A 24056-nucleotide genomic window follows, 5' to 3' on the forward strand; every position below is an offset into this window, starting at 1 on the left:
GGCCTACTCCTCATTTTTAAAAAAAAAATTAATGTCTTTCTTTTTTTGTCCCTTTGGGATTGATTTCATAAACTTTTGGCTTAGATGATTTCTTTTAGTTGATACTGTGATTTGTTAAACATTTTTTTCTTCTTCAAGGACGTTATGATTGGAAAATGTTTTGTTTTATCAACTATTCAAAGAAACTTGAACCTAATTTACAGCTAAATATTTGAAAATTCTATTCCAGTGAAACTCGTATCTAAGAGATAACCAAATTTCTTTACCAATATTTGAATATTATTTTGTCAAATGTGGCATCAAATTTATAAGCTTTCAGGTATGAATTTATTACTTTTTTTGGTTTAACTCTTCAGATACTTATGGTAGGAATATTTCTTCTGATGGGGTTTGACCTGTACATTCAAGTTGCAACTTTGCAAGAATTTTGTTGCTAAGAAGAATTTATGATCTTGTGTATCTTGTATCTACAGGTAAATTGTGTTGACCTTCAAAAATGCGAATGCGTTCAAAGTCTCATTAGTGACTTATTTATACTACTAAGTAGTATTCACTACAACCATATAATAGCTTTTTAGATCAGAACGTTTTCATTTATTTGACTCATACAGTATAAATATGGAGCCAAAGATATATCTGCACAATACATATTCTCCAAATATTCCTCAGTAATATATTTGGTGGTTTATCTGAGTAAAATATATATTAATCAATATGCTATTATAATGAAGTGTTACACTTGGTATTTCCATGAGAAAAATATTTATATGATGATTTCATTAAAAAATAAGTACACAAATGTTGGTGGTAACTTGTCTTCATCTTTTCCAAAATTTAAAAATAACATAGATAGTTGAGTTTAATTTCCTAAATTTTGAGTTTTTCTCATGAAGGAAACATGACTCAAGGCCAGCGTGTAAACCTTGCCTCATCTTTTTTTTCCCACATACATCCAATACCTGTCCCAATTTCTATGGGAGTGAATTCATGCTTGACATGAAACAAAACTTAGTTATCTCGACTTATAATGCTATGCAGAACCAGGCTGAAATGAAATGGTTAATTATTTAAATAGAATAAACAGTATTTTCATTCCTGGCATGTAGATTAAAGAGAATAAGACAACAAAAAATGAAAAATTTTGTTATTGAAAACCTAATTTGTAAAAGAATGCCATCAGCTAGGAAGATGCGTCCACTGTTTGCTCTTTTGTTTCTATAGTATATTTGGTATGAATCAAAATGAAGGTATTTACCTCTTTTAAATTTTCTTCTTTCAAATAACAAACAATGGTCGGGAATTAGTCTGAACATTTCTATTCTGAAGGGTGAAAAAGGGGTGAGGATGAAATATGCTCATGAAGAAAATGAAATCAAGAAAAGATTGAGGCTTGACAATGTGCCTGCCGCAGGAAGGGGGCAAAAATTAGAGGACCCAACCTATTATGTACAGAGCCCTTGATCCTTTTTTGTGTGAAATATACCAGTGTCTACCAAAAGGGTTAAAGAAAATGCATTCTGTTGCATCTGCTTACTAAATCCCTTACTTTAGTAGAAATTCAAATTTTGTAAAGATTATTCGTTTTATTGATGCATATAATTATAATCACAAGCCATCTGCTGATTTGGCAGGCATGGTTAAAATTCTCTAACTCTCATAACCTTTCAAGTACAGTGCCCTTGGGACTCTATTTCACTTTTATATTTTGGAAAACATGTAGGGACAAACAAGGGCGGTCATCGGCAGAATGTCAGGCCCGAGGAAGGGGAGAATGAAGACCGGGTGCCGTGGCGGCTATTTTTAATGGGAGAGGAAGTTATTTTTCTCCTTTTCTCTTTATTTTTTTAATTTTTAAAAAATTTTTTTTGCTTCTGACTTCATGAAGGATTATCCTAGTTCTATGATGTATTTAGGAAAATTTTTTTCCCCCTAGGGATTAAAGCTCTGTCAGTTTACCCCTGCAAGGCAGGTTCTAAGTCTAAACAAAAACAAATAAAAAACCTTTCTGAATATTGCTTACATTGGCTTTCACAGGTAAATCCAATATAGTTCTCCAGGACTTTTCTGAGATCTTAGATATTCCACTGGTCTTATTTTTCTGAAATACTCACTTTCGACCTAGCGGCCTTCCAGCCACAGAGTTCAGATTGTAGGACAGTTTGTATGTTTGGGTGGACCTTTGGTTTGAAGGGCAGATTTCCGGGTGTTTTTGCATGAAATCCCAGCTGAGACTTGCCATGGCAGGGCTCTTCTCGTGGCCCTGCTCTGTTGCCATAAACACGTAAAGTTTGGTGACATCCTGTGTCTGCTTCCCTCACTTCCTTGGGGTCGTTTCTACAGAATCAAACCTGGTCAGCCCAGCGATGGATGCCAACGAGCAGGTTTGGTGATGAGCGCTGGCACATAGGCCCTATCAGAGCAGACTGCAGGTGGCTGGGGCACCGGCAGAAGCTGTGGGGTCCGAGACCTGGCTTTGCCCAGCAGTGGAAACATATATCTCCCTCCCTCCTTCCGTCTCTTGTGGGCGCATGTGCATACACACGCTTACACGCACACAGACTCATATAGTCCCCCCCCTTACACTCATACACACTTACACACACATCTCATGCACCTGTTAAATCATTGACTCAAGAACTATTTCTTATGTTTGGCAAATAAGGAAAAGAACTTCTGTCCTGCTGGAGAGCCCAGGGAACTATATCCAGTCTCTTGGGATAGACCACGATGGAAGATAATATAAGAAAGGGACTGTAGGAGTTCCTTTGTGGCTCAGTGGGTTACAAACCCAACTAGTATCCACGAGGATTTGGATTTGATCTGTGGCCTTGCTCAGTGGGTTAAGGATCTGGGGTTGCCCTGAGCTGTGGTGTAGGCCGCAGACGTGGCTCAGATCTGGCGTTGCTGTGGCTGTGGTGTAGGCTGGCAGCTGCAGATCCTATTCAACCCCTAGCCTGGAAACTTCTATATGCCATGGGTGTGGCCCTAAAAAAAAGGAAAAGAATATATATATATGTGTATATGTGAATATATATATATGAGACTGGGTCACTCTGCTGTACAGAAGAAATTGGCACAACACTGTAAATCAACTACACTTTAAAAAGTTTTTTTAATTAAATAATAGAAAAAAGAAAAAGGACTTCTGGTACAAACGTTGTGCATAGGAATTTTTTCATAATTCTACTCATGGTCAGATGTCGTGAAGTGGTTGAATGACCCCACCTTGACAAGTTGCTTTATTTTCATCACATCTGTCACATTGAGAGTTGGGCCAGTGACCACTGGGGTCCTTTTCATTCCCCCAATTCTATAACTCTACAAGTTTTTTATAATGAAAACATCCCCACATTTGAAAAATAGTTTACAGACAGCCGAAGTCTTTGCTATACCAAAGACACACATATTTAGCAGGCCAGTCACGTCGGGAGGGGAGGTAGCCTGTTCTTAGAACCGTATGAGTGCCAGCTCTGAGGCTAAACATCACATCGAGGTAAGCATTAGGCCAAATAGCCAGAAAGCTTGGGTCTGTGCGTGTAAGCAGAGACACCTGGAAACACCTGATCATTGAATTCTTCCTCTCAGAATTGAGGTGTCAAGCGGAGGATGTTATTTTTTCCTACTATGATAATAAGACAGCACTGACCCAGTGCCAGCCACTAGTTTGAGTCATTTGCAGCTATGAATTCTCTTCATTCTAACAAGCAGAGCAAGAGCCGATAGGTCAGGTCTGCAGCATCCCCTTTTGCAGATGAGAAGATTGTGCCCTGGGCATGCGTGTCAACCTGCTGGGGACCTGGGACTTGGCAGCAGGTCAGAGCCCTTGACACTGCTGGGCGCCATGGCCTCGGGCAGCAGGGGTTACACGTTTGGTCTCGACTTCTGTTTCTCTGTGGACCTGTGAAGATTACACTTCGCTTAACAGAATGTTGGGAAACATAGATGATGGGTTACAACTATGTCTAGACTCCTTGTAGTATTTGTTTTTACCTTTTAGATCTGAATTAGGCAGTTACTGTTATGATGCTCACATAGTTTCCTTACATTATTGTAGAAGAGTCACTTGAAAACATTGTTTAATCTTTAGCAAATATTGTGTTGAGATCTAACACTGAGTAAAAAGAGTCAAGTTAATGAGACTTGACAAAAATCCTTTAGAAGAGAAACTGTATTTAAAATCATTTTATTTTAGATTATCAGTATTGAGCATAGAAACCTTGAACAGTGTGAGAAATGCAAAAGGGTTTGTTGAAATAAAGGATTTAAGGGAGTTCTCTTGTGGCTCAGTGGGTTAAGGGTCAGGCATTGTCACTGCAGTGGCTCAGGTTGCTCCTGCGGTGTGGGTTCCGTCTCGGGCCTGGGACTTCCACATGACTTGGGTGTGGCCAAAAAAAAAAAAAAAGAAAAATTCTAAGAACAAAGAGTAAATACCACATCAAGTTCACAATAGATGGAGTTTCTGACATGGTGTAGCAGAAACGAATCCAACTAGCAACCATGAGTTTGCGGGTTTGATCCCTGGCCTCGCTCAGTGGGTTAAGGATCAGGTGGTGCTGTGAGCTGTGGTGTGGGTCAAAGATGCAGCTTGGATCCCATGTCGCTATGGCTGTGGTGTAGGCTGGCTGCTGTAGTTCCAATTCCTTCCCTAGCCTGGGAACCTCCATATGCCATGGGGTGTGGCCCTAAAGCCAAAAAAAAAAAAAAAAAGTTCATAAAAGTTCTTCCAGCTGGATCAGATTTAAGATATTGTTTGTGGTTTATGGTTTATGGTTTCCAAGAGTGAGGTAAAAAATGTAAGTGTCAAATGTAATAAATTCGTTGAGTAATAAAAAAATAAAAATAAATGTAAGTATCAATGCTGGAAAACTGAAAAAGGTTATTTAGGGTCTCAGTTGACTAAGAAATATTGATGTGTCCAGAAGGTGTCAGAAGTATAGAGAAAGGATTAAGACGTGGCTCCTGGCCTCAGGGACCTTAGGAGTCAGAGCAGAGGCCAGTGGTGTAGACGAAGCCACATGCTGGGTCAATAATCTCATGATGGGGAGGCTTGTGCATGCAGAGGCCAGTGTGGAGATAAAATAGGCTAGAGCCCGGTGCCTTTCTAGTCTGCCATTCAGCCCTGCTGTGCATGGGGCCAGAGCACTTTGCCAGGCATGGTCAGTTCTCTTCGCCTACAAATGGTGAAGTTATGGCCTAAAAAATAGAATGACTCCCTTTGCTTGGCAGTGTCCTCGGGGAGGTTTTCATAGATGAGGCATTTAATCAGTCTTGGATCCATCCATTCCACCAACTTATTGAGCATTTACTGGGGTCCAGCCACTATGTCATGCATTGAGGTTACAGACACAAGTTGTTTGTTTGTTTTTTGTCTTTTTAGGGCCGCACCCAAGGCATATGGAGGTTCCCAGGCTAGGGGTTGAGTCAGAGCTACAGTTGCCAGCCTACACCACAGCCACAGCCACGCCAGATCTGAGCCACATATTCGACCTATACCACAGCTCACAGCAATGCCAGGTCCTTAACCCACTGACCGAGGCCAGGGGTTGAACCTGTATCCTCATGGATACAATTGGGTTCATTAGCCCTGAGCCACAGCGAGAACTCCCAGACACAAGCACTGTAAGATGTCATACCACGCCAGGTCACACAGCAATCCCACATTCACAGCATAATGGTGGCCTGTGTATTTCCAGAGGCGTGCCCAGGGTGTGGATTTGGAAACTGATCAGGAGTCACAAATAACAGACGTGTCCGGGATTTACAGGATGGTTGGTTAACCAGGTTAAGAGGTTCAGAAGGAAGACGTTGTTTAGAGGCTGATATAGCTTGAATGCAAGACAGCCAGGTGGGGATGCTGAGGGTCCAGCTGATCAGGGAATCTGAGGTTGACGAGGAAGATCTGAGTCAGAGAGGTGGACACTGGGTGTGGTTTCCAAGGAGAAGATATGGAGAAGGATCAAAGTTAGGAGCTCCAGGAATATCGGTGTTGAGTGGGAAGGTGGAAATGGGGGGCCAATGAAGGAGGGTGTAGAGAGAGGGGAGAAGAGAGCCAGAATTCAGAGAGAGCAGGACACAGACAGCCTGCTCGGAAAATAGACTGAAGTACACTTGCGATACACTGAATAGGAGGCCACTGGTGATGTTAGCCAGAGACACTTGATGTGGCCCAGGGGCTGGGAGCCAGGTGAGAGCAAGAAGGCTCTGGGGATTTTGAAAGGTCTGACCCTGAAGAGCAGAGATGGCAATGCAAAGAGGTGAAGTGTGTTTATGTGCTCACGAGAAGGAGCCAGAAGATGTAACAAGGCTGGGGTGTTTGAGGCTGGGAGCAAGTGGGAAGCAAGCGTAACAGAGCCCGGTGCAGAGCCTGCAGTCAGCAAGCAGGAGGGACCTTCCCCTAGAACCAGAGCAAGGGGCAGGGGGCGGATGCAGAAGGAGGTCTGTGCGGGTGAGGCTGATACGCTGGGACCGTTCAGATTACAGAGCCCCAAAGTTGTCTGTAAAGTTCAGCAGCAAAGCTCTGTGTCAACTCTGCCTTTAACACGGGAGTCTTTATTAATTACTACATTTATATCATGTTAAAAATGAAAGGTTCTACATCACTCCTAAGTGTTGTGTACATTGCATTGGCACGGAAACCCAGGAGACCAGTGAGGACCAGAGGAGCTCAGAGCTTGAGCTGTCCTAGAAGATGCATTAGGAAGGGGGTGGGGGCGGGGAGAGCGCTCTCCTGGGGCCAGTGAGGAAGAGGAAAGGACTGGCTTCTGTCCACTGAGGACCAGTCACACAGTTGGGAATGAGGTGTTGGGATCATAGCAGATACATTTCTGCCCTTGAACTCCTTTCTTTTTCTGCTTTCCCCTGATTGATATGGAATATGGAACTTGGGCTGTTAGCCTTCTCTTTATCTTTAGCACCTGCACCCCAGACCATCCACCTTCTCAGTCTTCCCAGAAGACTGATGTGGCCTGGAAACTGACTTGCCTGCTTTCCCTCCTCTGCTCACGGTGACAAGAGCATCCTTTCATGCTTAAAACAAAATATGCCTCCTCACTATGGTCTGTGTAGCTCCAGGTTTATTGAGATATAATTCACATACCATACAACTCACCCACTTAATGTTACAGTTCAGTTGTCTTTAGTATTTCAGACTTACCTACCCACTTGAGAACCTTTTCCTTCCCCTACAAAAGAAACTCTGAACCCCTCAGCCATCACCTGCTAGTGTCCCCTCCACCTCAAGTTCTAGGTAACCACAAGGCTTTGTTTTCGTAGACACACCTATCCTGGAAAGTTTGTATAAATGGAATAGCATCCTATATGGTCTTTTGTGACTTTTCTTTCACTTGGTGTAATATTTTCAAGGCACATCCATGTTGTATTATGTATCAATACTTCCTTCCATTTGATTGCTGAATGATATTCCAATGGATGGATAGATCACATTTATCCATTCATTAGTTAATGAACATTTGGGTTGTATCCACTTTTCCACTGTTACAAACCATGCTGCTATGAACATTCATGCACATTGTGTGTGTGTGTGGACATAGGTTTTTATTTCTCTTGAGTATGTACTTAGGGGTTGAATTGCTGGATTATATAATAACTCTATGTTTAACCATTTGAAGAACTGCTGGATTGTTTTCCAACACAGCGGCACCATTTCACATTCCCACCAGCGGTTGATGAAAGTCCAGTTGCTTCACAGCCTTCACCGGCACTGGTTATTGTCTGTCTTTTCATCATAGCCATCCTAGTGGGTGTGATGTGGTATCTCATTGTGGTTTTGATTTGCATTTCCTGAGTGACTAATGATGCTGAGCATCTTTTCATGTGCTCATTGTCCATTCATACATCATCTTTGGAGAAATGTCAATTCAAGTCCTTGGCCCATTTTTAATTGAGAAATTTATCTTTCTGTTATTGAGTTGTGGTTTTTTTTAAATATGTTCTGGATAGGACCTAGGCACATAGTTCCTGTATTCTTTCTTAAATGAACAAAGATTACTTTTACTTCAATTTAAAACCCCCCATCTTTAACCAACAGTATTTTCCCACAACAATTATCACTGCTCTAAATTGTATCATATACTTACGGTTTCCTTAGCTCTTTGGTTTGGCTCCCACACTGGAATATAATTTCTGTCTTGTCCCTTCCTGCTTCTCCACCTCCTCTCTTACGATGATGAGAGGTTGTTGTGATTAAACACAGGGACCTTGCAGTGAGAGTCCAGTTGCCAGTGCTGCTCCCCAAGAGCTGGGGGACTCTGGGCACATATGTTACTTCTCTGTGTTTTAATCTCTTTATTTGGAAGCTGGGAAAAATTAATAATCCCTGATTGACATAGCTGTTGTGCAAATTGAGTTAAAGTATGATATATATATAAAGCATTTACTAAAGTATCTAGCACAAAGAAATAATAGAATTTAAAAGTCAACAAATATTTTTAAATGAATACTTAATGAATTTTTCTACTAACTTGAAGAAAATGGATGGACTGTTAAATTTCCAAAGATTTAATTGGTCTCATCAACACACATCCTCACCGTGACCAGACGGGGCTAAAATTGAGTACCACCTACCTGTGGGCTTTGAATAAAGGCTGAACTCTTTGGGGATTGTGGACTTTTATAGAATTTCTACCGTGTGCCATGCTTTTGATGAGTGACATCTCCTATGTCCTCATGGCTCTAGAGGGAAGTTCTGTTATTGCGCCTTTTTAACAGATGAAGAGGCTGAAGATTAGGAAAGTTAAATACAGTCCTGAGATCATAGAACTAGCCAGTGTCAGAGTTAGGATTTAAAGTCAGGTTGGTGTGATCTCAGAGACAAAGCATGTCCTGTCACCCTTATGCCCTTGCTGCCTGGGGCCAGGGCTCAGGGTCTCCCATGATCAACAAGCCTTTCCCAAGTCATTTGTCACTGTCTTTCCCCACATACCAGTTTTAGGGTTTTTACCATATTTCATTGTCTCCATTATCTTGAGCTCCTTGTGAATCTTGCTGGGGTTTGCTCAAAGAAAGACTTCATCTGCCGTTTTAGCCAGTGCTACACAGTGGAAGAAGCCCTGGCACCACACATGGTCTTGAATATTTTCTTAAATTAGGAGTAGTGATGTCGACCTCCTCAGGCTGTTTTGGAGCTTAAATAAGATAATACACCACGAGGTGCCTAGACCTCTGCATGGGTCAGCATTGAGGCACAGTTGTGACAGCTGTTGCTGAAAGCCTCATCTGATTTTATTTTTCTTTTGCCTCCCTCCAATCATTTAAAGCATCATCCACCACCTCCACTATCTAATTCAAGATCAGCTTGTTGCTTAGCACATTCACGATCAGTAATACTATGTTTCTTCTATTACCTTTTAGTTTTGCTTCGTGATACCTTAAGAACTGCCCAATTTAGTTTCTTTATGCAATTGTAACATTCCAGTCGCTCTTCCACTTTTAATATATGATGAACAGGTTGTGACAGTCCTTAAGTTTTAATCCCTCCCATTTCCCCTTGAGTTAAAGTCAATAGTTACATGTACGGGTATAGTAAGGTTACATAAGGTTTTTGTCCACTTTAATTTGCAAAGTTATTTTTAATTTGTAAAGTTAATCTTTATTTGTAATTTGTAAAGTTAATCTTTAATGCACAAGTAAAACTGTTCATAAGATGCTTGTTTTGTACAATACTGGTTTTCAGCTATAACATTGATAATACAATAATCTACTTTAAGCATTGCGTTTATTAGTCTTATTAGCTGATCTATTTTGTATGTTTTCACATGCATAACTTTTTGCTACGTGCAATGGGTACTTTCATGTTTTATCTCCAGATATTTGATTCATTGTTTGCCTAAAATTCATACTCCAGAGGCAGTGCCCTGATCACAGATCCCTATTTCTTAATAATTAGTCAATAGCCCTCAAGTAGCCAACTTTCACTGGGTGTCTGGACTATGGAGGAAGCTGAGAGGAGAGTTTCCTGGCCCAGGGGAGCCTCAAAGAGGGAAGATGAAGAGCATGTGGAGGGTGATGCTCTCTGGGTTGGGGGCTGTGATTGGAGTCAGCATAGCTTTCTATAGGAACAGGGAGCCTGACTTGGGAAGAGGAGTTAAGAGATGAGAGGAAACCCATCCAGGTCACTCAGAGCCCAAGTCTTTTTTTTCATGGGCATTCTTATCATTCACTTCAAAAACCCATTGTATAAATTACATCTTTAAAAGTAGGGATTCTGGAGTTCCCATCATGGAAGAGGGTTCGATCCCTGGCCTCACTCACTGGGTTAAGGATCTAGCATTGCTGTGAGCTGTGGTGTAGGTCACAGAGGTGGATCAGATCCCGAGTTGCTGTGGCTGTGGGTGTAGGCTGGCAGCTACAGCTCTGATTCAACCCCTAGCTTGGGAACCTCCATAAGCCACATGTGTAGCCATTAAAAAAAAAAAAAAAAAAAGCAGCGATTCTGTCATTCTTCCAAGGAATTTCCTTCTTGTACACAATTCTTTGGAAAAATTTAATGTGTCCCCAAAATATGTAGACTGTTTCCTTTAACAGAAAACTCAGGCCAGGTTCCTGGGATCTGGCGAGAAACCAACAAACATAATGGGCTGGAGTTGCATAAGCACAGGACAAAGTGCCCAATATGAACTGTCCTGATCTCTGACGAGCCAGGAGACAACTGTAAAAGTAGCTGTCCAAGGGACCAGAGGCTCTTATTTCGTCTGATTCATCTTAACTCCTAAAACCACCCGAGGAGAGAAATCACTTAAGGTCCTAAAACTCACCACCATCTCTGCCATGACAGCAGTGTGTACAGCCGACCTAAATTCACAGGATTTTGAGTTCTCCTCTACTCAAACTGTACACCCTGAGCTCCGTGCTTCTGCTGGAGCGATCTCTTCAAACCATCAGATTGTTCTCCCAAGTTACCAAGAAAAAACTCGGCACCCTCGTGTCCTCAAAGATTTTTATCTTATTGCCTCTTTGCTTTGTACAACAGAAAAAACTGTGCTATTAGAGGGGCACACGCCACACACCCCTCTCTGCTCTCCAGGACTCCACCTGTTTGTATAAACACTCTCCCCTCTTCTCCAGAAGAATAGATGCTTAATGAAGATTTGAGTGAATAAGTTAATGATTCATTAAATAATACTCTTCTGTACAGAGAAGTTTGGCTGCAATGGCATTAATCAGATTCCTTGTTTATGACATTATCTTCTTGTATGTAGATGAGGTTGATGCTTTTTAAAATAGCTTTGTTAAATAATTATCAGTGGGATTGCAAGACCAAATAAGAGGTGGTGAGGGTTCGGAAGGGGCTTTGATTCCTTTAAAACTGTTCTTATTGGCTTCCTGCTCTTTCTTACATGGAGCCATATTCTCCTAGCTTTCCTGGAATACTATGTAGTAAGTTTGTGTTTCAGAACCTTAAATAGTTTGTCCTGGCCTGATCAGGTCTCTGCCAAAGCATCTAAATTTTGCTCAGTGACTCACCTTCTATTGGATAATCTTCCTTCACCTCTTTACCAAGACGCGCTCCAGCAATATTTTGTTCTGCAATTGCTTGCACTCTCCTCGTTTGTGTATTCCAGTAAATAAGGTTGCAGAATGCCCTTGTAAGAGCTTTATCAGTGAGTTATTTACTGGGACAGCAATGCAAATATATTTTCAGTATTAGACTAAAAGGTGTTTGCAGCCTTCAAGAAGTTTTCATGGTAATGTGTTCTTCAAAATAGCAGCCATTGAGAAAGAACACTTCACATAGTGTATACGAGAAACTCGCTGTGCCACTTAGCAATAAGTCAATTTACTAGGGCTGGTAAAACCCTGAACGTCTCAAGGAAATGTGCATCATTGCTTGACACTGAAATTTGTTTTCATGAGATAATTTTTAATTAATTCATCCTCTTGTTTTATTTGCTTTGGGCCAGTTTAAATGCTGTGCAGTCTTAGGTTTATAATTTGTGAGCTTACATTTGATAATGGCACCTGTGATGAAGAAGGACATAATTGCTGTTTCTTTCTTGACATGAATGGCTTCATCTGAACGGAAGATCAAGTTCAATAAGCTATAAAGTGGTTCTCAGAATGTACTCCAAAGATGGGCCAGAACACTCACTTTTTAATCTGTTCCTTTCTGCCGTAAAGTAGTAAAGACAGAGCAAATGGGTAGGCTAGAATAGAGTGGAACTGCCTCTGTTCCATGTGGATGCAGAGTGTTTAGCCTTTGGATTGGCATTCTTCAAAGCAAGCATCCATGATTATCTCAGGCAAGGCTTCTCGAAGTGCAGCCCCAGAACCGTCAGCACCTGTGTCACCTGGGCACGTGTCAGAAAGGTACGCTCCCAAACCCCACTCCAGACCACACTGCAGGTGATTCTGGCACTGCCTGAAGTGTCACAGCTCTGACACTTGCTGTTCAGGGTGTGGTCCATGGGGCGACCGGAACCCCTGGACCCTCATTAGCAACTCAGGACCTGCATTTTCACAAGACACCAGGTGATCCAGGTGCATTTTAGAATCTGAGAGCCACTGACCTAAGTTAGAGCAGGAAATGTTCAGGGGAAGGTATCCGCCTTTCGGAGGTGCTCAGGAGGCTGTCGAGGGGGGTCAGCGGGTACTTTACTGCTTGTGAGCACCTTCCAGTTCTCTCTGGAGTAAAAAGGGGAAGAGGTGTGTACACTTCCAGGCCACAATGTTCAAAAACATGCCAGGGCACACGTGTCTGCACCATGGGATAGAGGGCAGAGCAGTTATCTGGGTGGCAGAGCTATTAATTGGATAAGTCATATGCGTGTATATAGACACGCACATATATACACATACACATCATATAAATAAATATATATACACATTCCCATGATGACCTAGATATTTTAGGTGAGAGCATAGTTTTCAAGTCTAATTTTTTTTCAGAAACTCAATTTACTAATTCCTTTTTCATGTACAAATAAATCTTTTGTGTCCTTCTACCTTAGATTATTTTCTACACGCGAGTTAATTTTCCAGAATGCATCTTTTTACCAGGGAAGGAGGTAGCCCACTTTTGAGTCTTGCCTGATTCCTACAGGGTCATTGTTGCAGTGCCGAGGAATCAGGAAGACAAAGCTTTCGGTGGAGGCCATGAAGTTTGCCTCTTTCAAGGACTTGGCATTTTCCATCTTCTGGTGGTGAAGCCAGTGGCCGGGGGAGAAAAGAAGAGGTGACCAAGTGGAATCTTATTTGTAAGAATATTTTTAGCATAGAAACACATGAAAGTTAAGGGATTTCCAAAAAAAAAAAAAAATGCTTTGGAAATCTTTGCACCACAAATGCCCCCGTATGTAAATAGGACTGTCATCCGCTGTTTGTCCACAGCGAGGGCTCCAGATGAACCAGGGCTGTGTGCGCTGACAGGAACAGCTGACTCATTAGCAGAGAGCAGTGAAAGGTAATTAACCCTGGGAAAAGTACAGCTGCCGTGCGGGCTGTTCCTTTCTGTAGGATCTGATTAGAAATTAGTGTTAAACCACTGATTCTTTAAAAAAAAAAAAAAAAAAAACCTGTCATTGATAATTCACTTTCACTCTCAGGTGTGTCCCCAGAAAATGTTCTCAAATGTACTTGTCTACAAAAGGACTCAGATCTAAAAGGCATTTTCGGATCGCAGTAGACACCTGTTTTTCTTGTTGAGGGGCGTTCTTTCAAATGAATATTGTTTGACTCTGGAAGAGTGGTGGTGCCTTAACCCATTCTCTCATAGTCAGTATGGAAATGACTTGAAAAGACTGTTTTATGTAGTTAATAAGCTGCAGATAATTACCCTTTAATTAAGTTTCTCTTTTTCTTTCCGTTTTTCCTCTGACGACGCTTGTCATCAGTAGCAATGGAAAGTCTCCACTTCGAATCCAGTGGACGTTAGGGAAGGTAAGCGAAGAATATTTAGAAATAAACTTTCCCCCAAAGAGGAGGAGCCCTAACTTTCTGATGGCCTCCAAGACTTGAGGATTTAAGGAACGTGGTTTTAGGGGGACAAGCAAAGATGCCTGATTTTGTTCGTGTTGGTGTCATCGTGGTCATTTGCGTTATAATTGTTTATTTTTCCGAGAAGTGTGTACACCTGTCCATCTTGGTTTCTGACCTCACATGTCCCATAAGAGGAGCATCAGTACTTCGGGGTGTACATATGTCCCTAAGGAACAGGATGGGCAGCATAGCCCCCCAGCTGCCTATGTCCTAATACCTGAAGCCTGTGAATATGTAACTTCCTGAGCAAAAGGAGTGTGATTAAATTAAGAATCTAAAGATGGGGAGATTATCTGGGTGGACTCACCTCATTGCAGGACCAAGAGAAAGGTGGAATCATGAAGATGCCCCACTGAAAAGATCTCAACTCCATCCACCACTGCTGACATTGAAGGAGGGGGAGGGGGCCAAGGGGCACGGGGTGCCCTCGGCCTCGAGACACTGAGGATGGCCACCGAGGAAACTGGGACCTCAGTTCTGAGACAGGGAGGAACTGGACCCACCAGCAGCCCAGATGGGCCCTCCAGGCAGGAGCATAGTCTGACAATGTGAGCCTGACGAGACCACCCCAGCCTTGGGACCTCCAGAGCAGGGAGACCATCCGTGTGTTCTGGAATTTTGTTACAGCAACCACAGGAAACTGATACAGACTGTCAGCCAACCCACAGGTGGGACGTGTTTTACAGCTGAAAGTATAAATCTAGGGAAGATTTTCCCGTGTTTGATGAAGGAGGAGAACAATTTCTGGGGAGACCAAGACTGGTTCCTAGTTTTTAGGAATTGGCATCTGTAGACTCTAATGATGGTTATATCACCAATTCTGAGATGTCTGTCTGTATTCTGCCTTGCAACACCCCTCCCCCCGAAAGTGATCTCCAAGTAGTAGTTTTGCAAACACGGGGCCGGTATCACCGGAGGCATAGACGAGTGCACGCTTTGTTGGAATGGTCAGTATGTCTGTGTTTCCCTGAACTTGGGTGAGAGGAAGGGCATGTCTGTGGCAAAGGGCAGGTCCCTGATGCCGGGGAAATCTTCTCTGACCTTTGCAGGGTGTGCGGCGTTGGGGGTTTAGAACGGGGGGCTGTCACGTCTTGCAGAACCTGGTTCGACCTCTAGGTCCTCATGGGAACGCTCCCATGAGTTTGTTCCCTTTCTTCGCTGTGAAATGGGCAGCATCTCCTCACAGGCACGTGATGAGGACAAGAACAAAGTGCGTGGTGGTACCCACAGGCGTGCTTTCCTTTGGTAAGAGGTCAGGAAAAGTGAGCTCCCCTTGTTTAGAAAATACTGTATCATTTTACTATCTTGATAAAAATGGGTTACTTTTGTCTTTCCTCATGGTTTCATTTTTTATCTCCAATACAAAAGTCGTCAGTCGGCAGTAAATGGACATATGTTGTTTAAAATAAAATGTGAATGTATCATGATCAGGGCAGGGCCATACGGACAAACCTGGGGTAAGAAACATGCTATGTAGACTCTGGAAACTGGATCTAGTTTGTGAGTTGGAGATCTTCCTAAATTGTTTTCTTGCCAAATTTGGAAAAATGACACGAATGCTCCTGTGTTATCTTTGGCTTTTATTCCTGCAAAAGGCCTGATTTAAATCATGCGTTGTAAGTTTTCATATAAATTAGATAGAAGTAGACATTGGGAAAGGGTCTGACCATGAAATCTCTTACACCGTGTGATGGCTCTCCTTTGTGTTTTGGGAGCTGGCTTTTTAACATAAGGGAAGACAACATTGAAAACAAAATTGTAACTTCTCCTTAACTGGCCCGGTGATAAAACAGACAAAATCTGTAGAGTCCCAGATGCTGTGTTGGGATGTTTTGTCTTGAAGGCAATTAGTAAGATAATATCTCAAGCGTTCAAAGAGTATTATTTTTCACTTTTTAAAATTCAATTCAGTAATAACATATAGAGCATCGTCTCTGCCACCACATTGCAGTGAAAGGTCAACAAGAGGAAGCCCCTTGCATCTGTGAACTCCACTGGCTCAGCGAAGACAAGATGATGCCAGGCAGGACACAGGAACCAGGGAGAAAGTGCCATCAAAACAGGATTGGGACACAGAATCCTGTGTGACACAGTCGCTTGAACCACAGCATGGATGACAAATTGCATTTCAGCAGACAGATTTTGCAGCTCTGATACCAAAGGGAAAATTCCTTTGCAAGTTTCACATAAAAAAAGGAGTTCCTGCTGTGGTGCACTGGGTTAAGGGTCTGACTGCAGCAGCTGTGGTTGCTGTGGAGGCGCAGGTTCGATCATCAGCCTGGAGTGATGAGTTAGGAATCCTGAGTTGCTGCAGCTATGGCATAGGTCGCAGCTCTGGCTCAGATTCAATCCCTGGTGCAGGCACGTCCATATGCCATGAGTGCAGGCAAAAAAGAAAAAAGAAAAAAAAGTTTCACATAAAATCAACAAATTCTAAGCATTCAATTTTAGCTATTTAATTTGACCAGCTAGTCTTCCTTGACCCTTGTGTGACTATACAAAAATACAGGCTATAACACATTGTTTAACCAAGCCAAGTACAATTTTGACTCTTTTTTTTTTTTTTTTCATTTGGTCTTTGGGGACATGTATGTATTTTAGCCAAAGGCTCTGACTCTCTTTGGATGGATTCTTCAGGATTCATCCTTTGGGGAAGCTTTATAGGCTGACCCCAGCCTGCACCCCGTCGCTCTCCTGCACCTCTGTTTTCATACTTTCCATGGGGTATTTGAACCTTCACTTGGCTGGTTTGTACCGTGAGGACAAGAGCTGTGTGCTTTCTGTATCTTTTAATGCCCCAGGCTAGCATGGAGTTCCATAGATCAGCTCTCCACAAATGTATCTTGAACCAGTAACAGGTAAAGTTCTTAGGAGAACGGGACTAATATGAATGGAATCCCTATTAAATTAAACACCGTAGTGAGAACACAGTCCAAAAACTATTCAGCAAAAATCCAGCATCCGTTGGCCTCCACATTTGAGAATCAGGTCATTTCTTTATAAATTTCGTTAGATTCTCCCATCCCATATTTCCTGGTGAGCAATAAAGATAAATGACTCTATTCTTTTATCTTAATTCAATTTTACAGAATCCAGTAAAGATTTCAATGCAAGACAAACTGTTCCTGTTGGGAAAAATAGGAGACCTCTTGAAAAAAAAAATACTAAAAAACCTCTTCAAAACCAGGCAAGGAAAATAGAAAATGTCTAAGGATAACAAGCATATTGTGTAACAATCTATATAATAAAATAGCTTAGAGAAAATTCCCTTTACATAATCAAAAACCCTCATTTTTGAATCAACAAGTACTGTTTGAACTTTATTAAGACTGTTTTGACATTATAGGGTTGTTTAGTATAGATTTACTCAAAATAGCACATTTAGTTGCAACATAAGCCTTGAAGTTAAGTGGTTAGTTTAATAAAACAGAGTTTCCATAGTTACCAGAGGAGAACAGAGGATAACTTTTATTTCTTTGGAAGCCAGGAAGGGGCTTTAGAGAAAAGATTAAGCAAACAGACCCAGGCAGGTTCATTATGCAGAACTTTGCACCTGATTGGCTTTTGGAAAGAGGAAACTCTTGTTATTATAGGAAATAGAAGTTTTTCCACTGAAATCTATAGCTGCATGCTAAGATATCTGCACTTTTCCTTTCCCTGGGCATTTCCAACGAGGTTCTGAGTCAGAGGGAAAGCTGGTTTAATAATGCATCTGTGAGATGCATTGTCGCTTATAGTGTTTTGTTAAGAAACCATATCATAAACAAGTGGTCAGAAAGCCACGCTGGAGACAGCATGCCTTGCTCTGCTCAGCACACCCTGCCTGCTGGGTCTGACTTGGTTCTCCGCCATCAACATTCTGTGGGACAGGAAACAGGAGTCCACCTGGTGAGCCTCCTCTGGCCAGCTTCGCAGAGATGCACCAAGTGCTAAAGGCGGTCACTGTCACCGTGTCCTTTGCTGCGTCCGGCCCAAGGAGTTCTTCCCAGTGGACCACTGAGAAGCAACACGATGTGTCCCTGCCGTCTCACCTTCAGCCCGGGCGCCTTTAAAGCAGAGGTGATTAACAGGACTTTTACAAAGTTTCTGTGTAGTTACAAGGACAGTTTCAATCTTCTGTCATTTTTTTGCATTAGCTATGATTATGCTTTTACCAGAAAAGTGCATTTGTTTTAAAGGTAACAATACAGACGAGGAGAATGGCTTCTGTTTCATCTATATTTATCAGCACTCACTGTACATTTGTGTCTTCATTACCAGGAAATATTAAGGGACATTGTCCCATCGATTCCTGTTTACAGTTTATTATGCAGAGATAGGAAACACTTAGCATGTAAAATGAATGTAGAAATTATTCCTGGATAGAAACACGGACATTTCCCACTCGTTGGCTCTTTCTCCTCCATCACCGGATCAGAGTGTAATTGTCAGTAATCAGGCCTGCTTGCTGCTGATAAAACCACTCTGAATGCTAGCAGCCTTCTTTGTGTGATGACTCAATTATTCCAGAAGTGCCTCATCAAATCTGCCCCATCAGCTGGGCTAATAAATAAGGAGAAGAAACTGGCCCCCCAAAGCAAATTATAAATCCATTTGCATTAACCATTTCGCTGGTCCATGATCTAGGCAGAAATAAGCATGGCAGATTGCGTTAAGCTTATTTGAATATGTTTATGATGTTTACAGCATGCAACTTTTTTTTCCCACAAGGTGTTAGAATTATCAGTCATGAATGGCATCTGAATGCAGTTATGTTAATTGCAGCAAGGCTTTAAGTATCTTTGAGGGCTATTTTGTTACTTAAATCAGGTGAAAGGTAAATCCTCTTGCAGGGAGAAATATGGGTCTTGCAGAAGTTATTGGCATTGCTTCAGAGTTTGAGGGAAAGAGGCCTGTGTTTTATTTTTACAGGTAATAGGAGGACAGATGCAAAGAGTATAAAGCCTACTGGTACAAGTACAATGACTTCACATCCATCACAGTGGAAACCAGAAGTTATTGTGATGCTCTCTAAGACTGCAGCAATTTGCAAGGCAAAAAAAAAAAATTTGCATTTTCTGGAGGAGATCAGAGTCTCCAGAGTGCTCCCCATACTTCAGATTCCTTGAAGGACTCTATAGGGCAGAGATTTCAAAAAGCCAGGCAAACCAGCAAAAAATCAGTTAAATCTATCAGTGGAAATTTTGTACAGTGACAAATCTTATTTCTGCTCTTGTTTTAAAATGACAAACTCTACTCCACAACAAGAAGTTTTGCTTGTATTTGAACTTCAGTGATCACTGGGGAAGGCAAAAAATGTTCAGAATGGCTCATGAAAAGCAATTTGGTTGCTAATATCAAAGGATTAGTCTGGTCAAAAAGGCCATGATTCAAAATCCAACATATCCAATGGACCAGTGTTCAGGAAGCTCTTCTTTCCACCCCAGCCGTGACCAGGAGCCTAATTCTGGGCTGATGGTCAAAGTAAAGCTTGTGCCAAGAAAGGCATTTGTCTTTGCCTAAACCATTCAAGAGAAACTCACTACTTCTCTTCACTGGCTCCAGCCAATGAGGCATATCCCCTAACATCAACCTGGAAAGCTGAGAAGAAGAAAGTCATCTTTGACAACATGGGCATTGAGTGGCAGTAGGCAAATGTAATTTTTATGCATCAGTTTCCAAATGTAAAACCTCTTGCTATGATGGAAAAACCAAGTCTACAGCTCATTGATTAGAAACTTCAAAATAAGGGGCTTAAATTTTCATTGGAAATTTAATGGGGCCACATGGCAATGGAAAACTGAAGAATTTGATTATCTGGGCAGATTTATACGGAATTTGACTCTCACTTAAATCATCATGCTGATGAATATAAAAATATAAATCTGGAAACTTAGAACACTAGAGGACTTGCCTTCCCATTTAAAAAGAAGGGGGGGGCAAGAGTGAGCAACCCCTCTTTTCATCATTCCAACACATGAACAATTGGTGGGGATACTGAAGTTGGAAAAGTGGTTAGGAGATTAAAAATATTATAGATTGTGGAGACAGGGCCTTGAGTACAGCAGCGCTGAAGTCAACATGCTGACATTCTCCTGTTTTCTTTTTCCTTCGTAGGAAACCAAGTCTGGAAGTGCTGTTTGGAGCCAGAGTTAACATTCCCAACGTGTGAGAGGAGCCTGCGTGCACCCTGACCCGGTCCATCGGTAAGCACGTTCCAACACTAGCCGTTCTGTCACAGGGCTGTGGGTGCTGTGATGTTTCATAGTAAACTTACTTGCCCTTTCACCAAACTTTGAGTTTGGTTTGGAGGATTTTTTAAAATATAGCTTTTTGGGAAACCATCAGTATAAATCCATGATTTTCTGTTAAGGACTCAGTTGACAGATGAATCCTGTCACTTCAGGTCACCCCCACCACCATCACGGCCAGCAATAAAACATAATTGGATACATCCTATTTTTAAAAGAACACAGCAGATTTGTCACCTTGTTTCACAGGCTTAAAGAACCACCCTTTCTCAGAAGCAGGAACTCACCCAGAAAGAGGCTTGTAGTCAGTGCTCCACCCTAAAGACTGGTGTCCAGGAGAACAAACTAAAGGAGGACCTGGCCAGGTCCAGCCAGGTCCTGGCGTGAGCACACACCAAAGGCTCCCAGCACCTTGGCTGTCATCCAGTTTTACCTCGCAGGGTTGCTGTTTCATGAACACGGGAGCAGCAGGTGTAGGCGAGGGTACAGGGAACTCTGTTGCAGGTGTCGGGAGCCTGGTCAAGACTCCAAGTCGGGAGTTGCTGTCGTGGCTCAGTGGTTAACGAATCCAACTAGGAACCATGAGGTTGCGGGTTCGATCCCTGGCCTTGCTCAGTGCATTAAGGATCCGGCGTTGCCATGAGCTGTAGTGTAGGTTGCAGATGTGGCTCGGATCCCATGTTGCTGTGTCTCTGGCATAGGCCGGTGGCTACAGCTCCGATTCGACCCCTAGCCTGGGAACCTCCATGTGCTGAGGGAGCGGCCCTAGAAAAGGCAAAAAGAAAAAAAAAAAAAGGCTCCAAGTCGTAGGTTAATTCGTGTCTTCCAAAATGTGTCTTCTCCATGAAGAATTTAGTAAGATCTTAAGGTGTATAACACGGTTTAAGATCGACAAAGCGATTCAAGTATGGCAGTGAATAAAAGGGCATATTAAAGCTGTCTCCTTGATGCAGTAACAGGATACAAGCAGGGAACGGAGGGAACCGATTTCAGTGGAAGATGCCTCTGGGGATCAGCCAGGAGTGTGTTTGCAAAAATCAAGGGTGGCGGGTGGGGTAGATGATGGAGGAACAGTGCGCATCCACGTCCTGGGCCCTTGGACTTCCCGGTCCTCCTGTGCCACAGCATATTTCTAAACTTGCATTTCGACGGCGCCCCTGTGCAGGGCTCCGCGTGGATCTCAGCTGTGCTGCCTTAACTCTCCTCCCCAGGGAGGGGGAGACAGCAGATGGGGTTAGGGCAGAGGGCTGACGCATCTGACAGCCAACGGCCGGGTTGTGGAGTGGAAGCCGCCAGCGTCAGGAAGCGACTTTTCCCCTGAGAACCAACTAACCACTGAAGAAAGTTGAAAATGAGCCCTTTGAGAAACGCTATTAAAAGTAGTAAAAAATTGCAATTGTGCAGATGATGTGCTGCTGTGTGCGTATTCGGATGCTAATGAGCTTGACATTAGGGAACTCAGAGGGTTTACAGCTACTCCCTTATGTGATTCAGTTCTTTATTGGCAATCTTTGAGAAAATAAATGGAAAATGTATTGCTAATAAACACACAACACGATAGGGTGTAGACAAAAAGCCATTACTTTCAGGATTTAGAAAGAGCTCTGCCCACCAGTGTTTTGCAGGATCTTTTGTTTTAGGTTTGAGAGTGTCGAACAAAGGGGACAGGCAGGTGGGCTGAGGGTGAAAGAGGAGAAGCCAAACGCTTTGGGAGAGAAAGCTTTTTTTTAGTTGCAAAAAGCAAACACAAACTAAGAACTCCTGGGTCCTGTGCTACTTTTCAGTCCTTACATCCTGTACGACAACCCGCTCTGTGTCTTGAGAGAGTTTTGTCCCCCTTTCCCCAGGAACTGCACTTGCGGACTTGAGTCAAAGAAGCATCTGCTTCATGTCTGGTCTAAGCTTTCCAGCAACACAGAAATCCATGGTTAGAAAGCCGGGCACTCCGATCTACTGCAAAAGGTAAAATACGGAAACCAGAAATCTTCTGCAGGAAGGTGGGTGCCTTGTGTCCTAGAACACCAGAACTGTGGGACGAAACCTTGTAAGTGTGTGTGGATACAGGCCGTGTGTGTATAATATACATCCTGGTAGTAGCTGTGTATGGTGTCCGTAGCGAGAGCCCCTCTCTATCAGGCTGAGTGTGGTCACACTGAATGTCAGAGTTTTCTCTCCAGGGCCAAATGGCCTGAAGACAGATTCTATGAAATCTCTGGGACCGCATAGAGGTAGTGCAGGCCTGTGGATTCTGTCCAAAAGCCAGGAAGTCACGTGCAAATTGCGTCCACGAGAAGCAGGTTAAAACGCTGGCAGAAAGCATTAGTAGTATTAGAGGACGGCCTCATTCAAGAGCATCCTAAATAAAGCTGCCTGGGGAATCTGTCTTCTGTGACTTCTTGAGTCTGGCGCCTGCCAAACCTCTTTCGACTTTTCCTTCTGGTGGTTCAAAGGGAAAATGACAATAAGGATCATTGAGAGCCCCCAATTTCTGATCATCCTAGTACCTTGAAGGCCTAATGTATATAGTATCATCATCAGAACAAAAATTAATTCAACTTACCTTGAAAATATAAACATCTTTCTCCCATTTTATACTAGTGAAATGTTCTTTCTGTTTATAATAGGCCACCACAATTATAGGCAATTGTTTGTTGTTCACATCAGTGTTTATTATCATGCTTCTATAGAGTTGTTCTGCCTTATAAGCTTTCTTTCCGTTATTTTTTTTTATTTTAATAGAATGAATTGCAGGCTTTCTCACTAAAGCAAAGATATTTCGTCACTCTGACGGAGAAGGGCCAAACCGAGTTAGCGGACAAGTTTCCTGGAGAAAAAGAGAGGTAAGGCAATATTCTTTGTTAAAAAGTAGAATATATTGAAATAAAATGAATCCAGCCCAGAGCATTTCTATAAAGGCTCTCCTCTATAACAGGGCTTTATCTCTGTGGACTTGCTTTGACAGAAATGTATTGCTAAGGCTCAATTTAGAATTGTGATTTTTGTCAGAAGCATGGTCACTTTAATATTTCAAAATACTGAACAGGTGCAGTGCTCTGAGTCTACATATATATGAGTTCTGCATGTTGATTGTTGTTTGTTCACGCGTTTGCCTTAAAGAAAGATTCAGCATTAAACTTGCTTTAAAAATTGATTTTATTTTTAAAAGTCATTTGCATTAGAAATTATTTTACTTAAGGATTAAGGGTAAGTGAAATGTCTTAAAAGTATGTTTTTAAAAGCACTGTAGATAACTTCTAGAGTTAATTCCTACAAACACTGAAAAGTAAGGCATTGGGTTATTTTTGGGAAATATCTATTTGAAATAATTTATCCCTATATGAAGAAGCATGTTTTCTAACATTTACATATTTTGCAACTTAGGCATCTCAAAATAATAGCAAGAAAAAAAATTGAAGGTCCTTTTCAGTGTTACTTACACCGGGTTGATTGTCTGTAAACAGGGCATATTAAAAAAATTTTTACGTCTGCTAAAACATCAAGCTGGCGACTGCCCCCTTAGGTCACAAAGCTGTGACTCAGAGGCCGTGGCATGGCGACTAATAGAAATCCTTGGCACACGTCGTCTACCTAAGGGAATAATAGAACTATTTGCTGGAGTCGTTTGGCAAAAGGACAGAGACATATGGCTTTGGTTCCTGGTCACGTTGCCAGTTGTGCAAAGTTAGAAGGCGAGGCCACAGAAGCAGCGGTAGCTCAGAAAAGGAAAGCGAGAGTCAAAACAGACCAGCCTCCTCCCAAAGCCACCCAGGCTCCGTGGGGCTGAGAGTTCCTTCGCTCCCACTGCTCCTCTCTGGGGTCCCTTTGGAAGTCACC

The 24056-nt window shown here is 42.3% G+C and overlaps 1 protein-coding gene across 1 annotated transcript in view; it reads left to right on the forward strand.

Moving 5' to 3' along the window:
- LOC125128686 (suppression of tumorigenicity 18 protein-like) overlaps positions 1-24056 on the forward strand; it is a 138760-nt gene that overhangs the window by 15794 nt on the left and 98910 nt on the right. Inside the window, exons 3-5 of the mRNA XM_047782868.1 lie at positions 5694-5768; positions 12236-12324; positions 13058-13189. Of these exons, the coding sequence (XP_047638824.1) occupies positions 5694-5768; positions 12236-12324; positions 13058-13189 (296 nt within the window). The remainder of the gene's footprint in view (positions 1-5693; positions 5769-12235; positions 12325-13057; positions 13190-24056) is intronic.

This window comes from Phacochoerus africanus, chromosome 6 (assembly GCF_016906955.1).
Source record: "Phacochoerus africanus isolate WHEZ1 chromosome 6, ROS_Pafr_v1, whole genome shotgun sequence".
Classification (NCBI taxonomy): domain Eukaryota; kingdom Metazoa; phylum Chordata; class Mammalia; order Artiodactyla; family Suidae; genus Phacochoerus; species Phacochoerus africanus.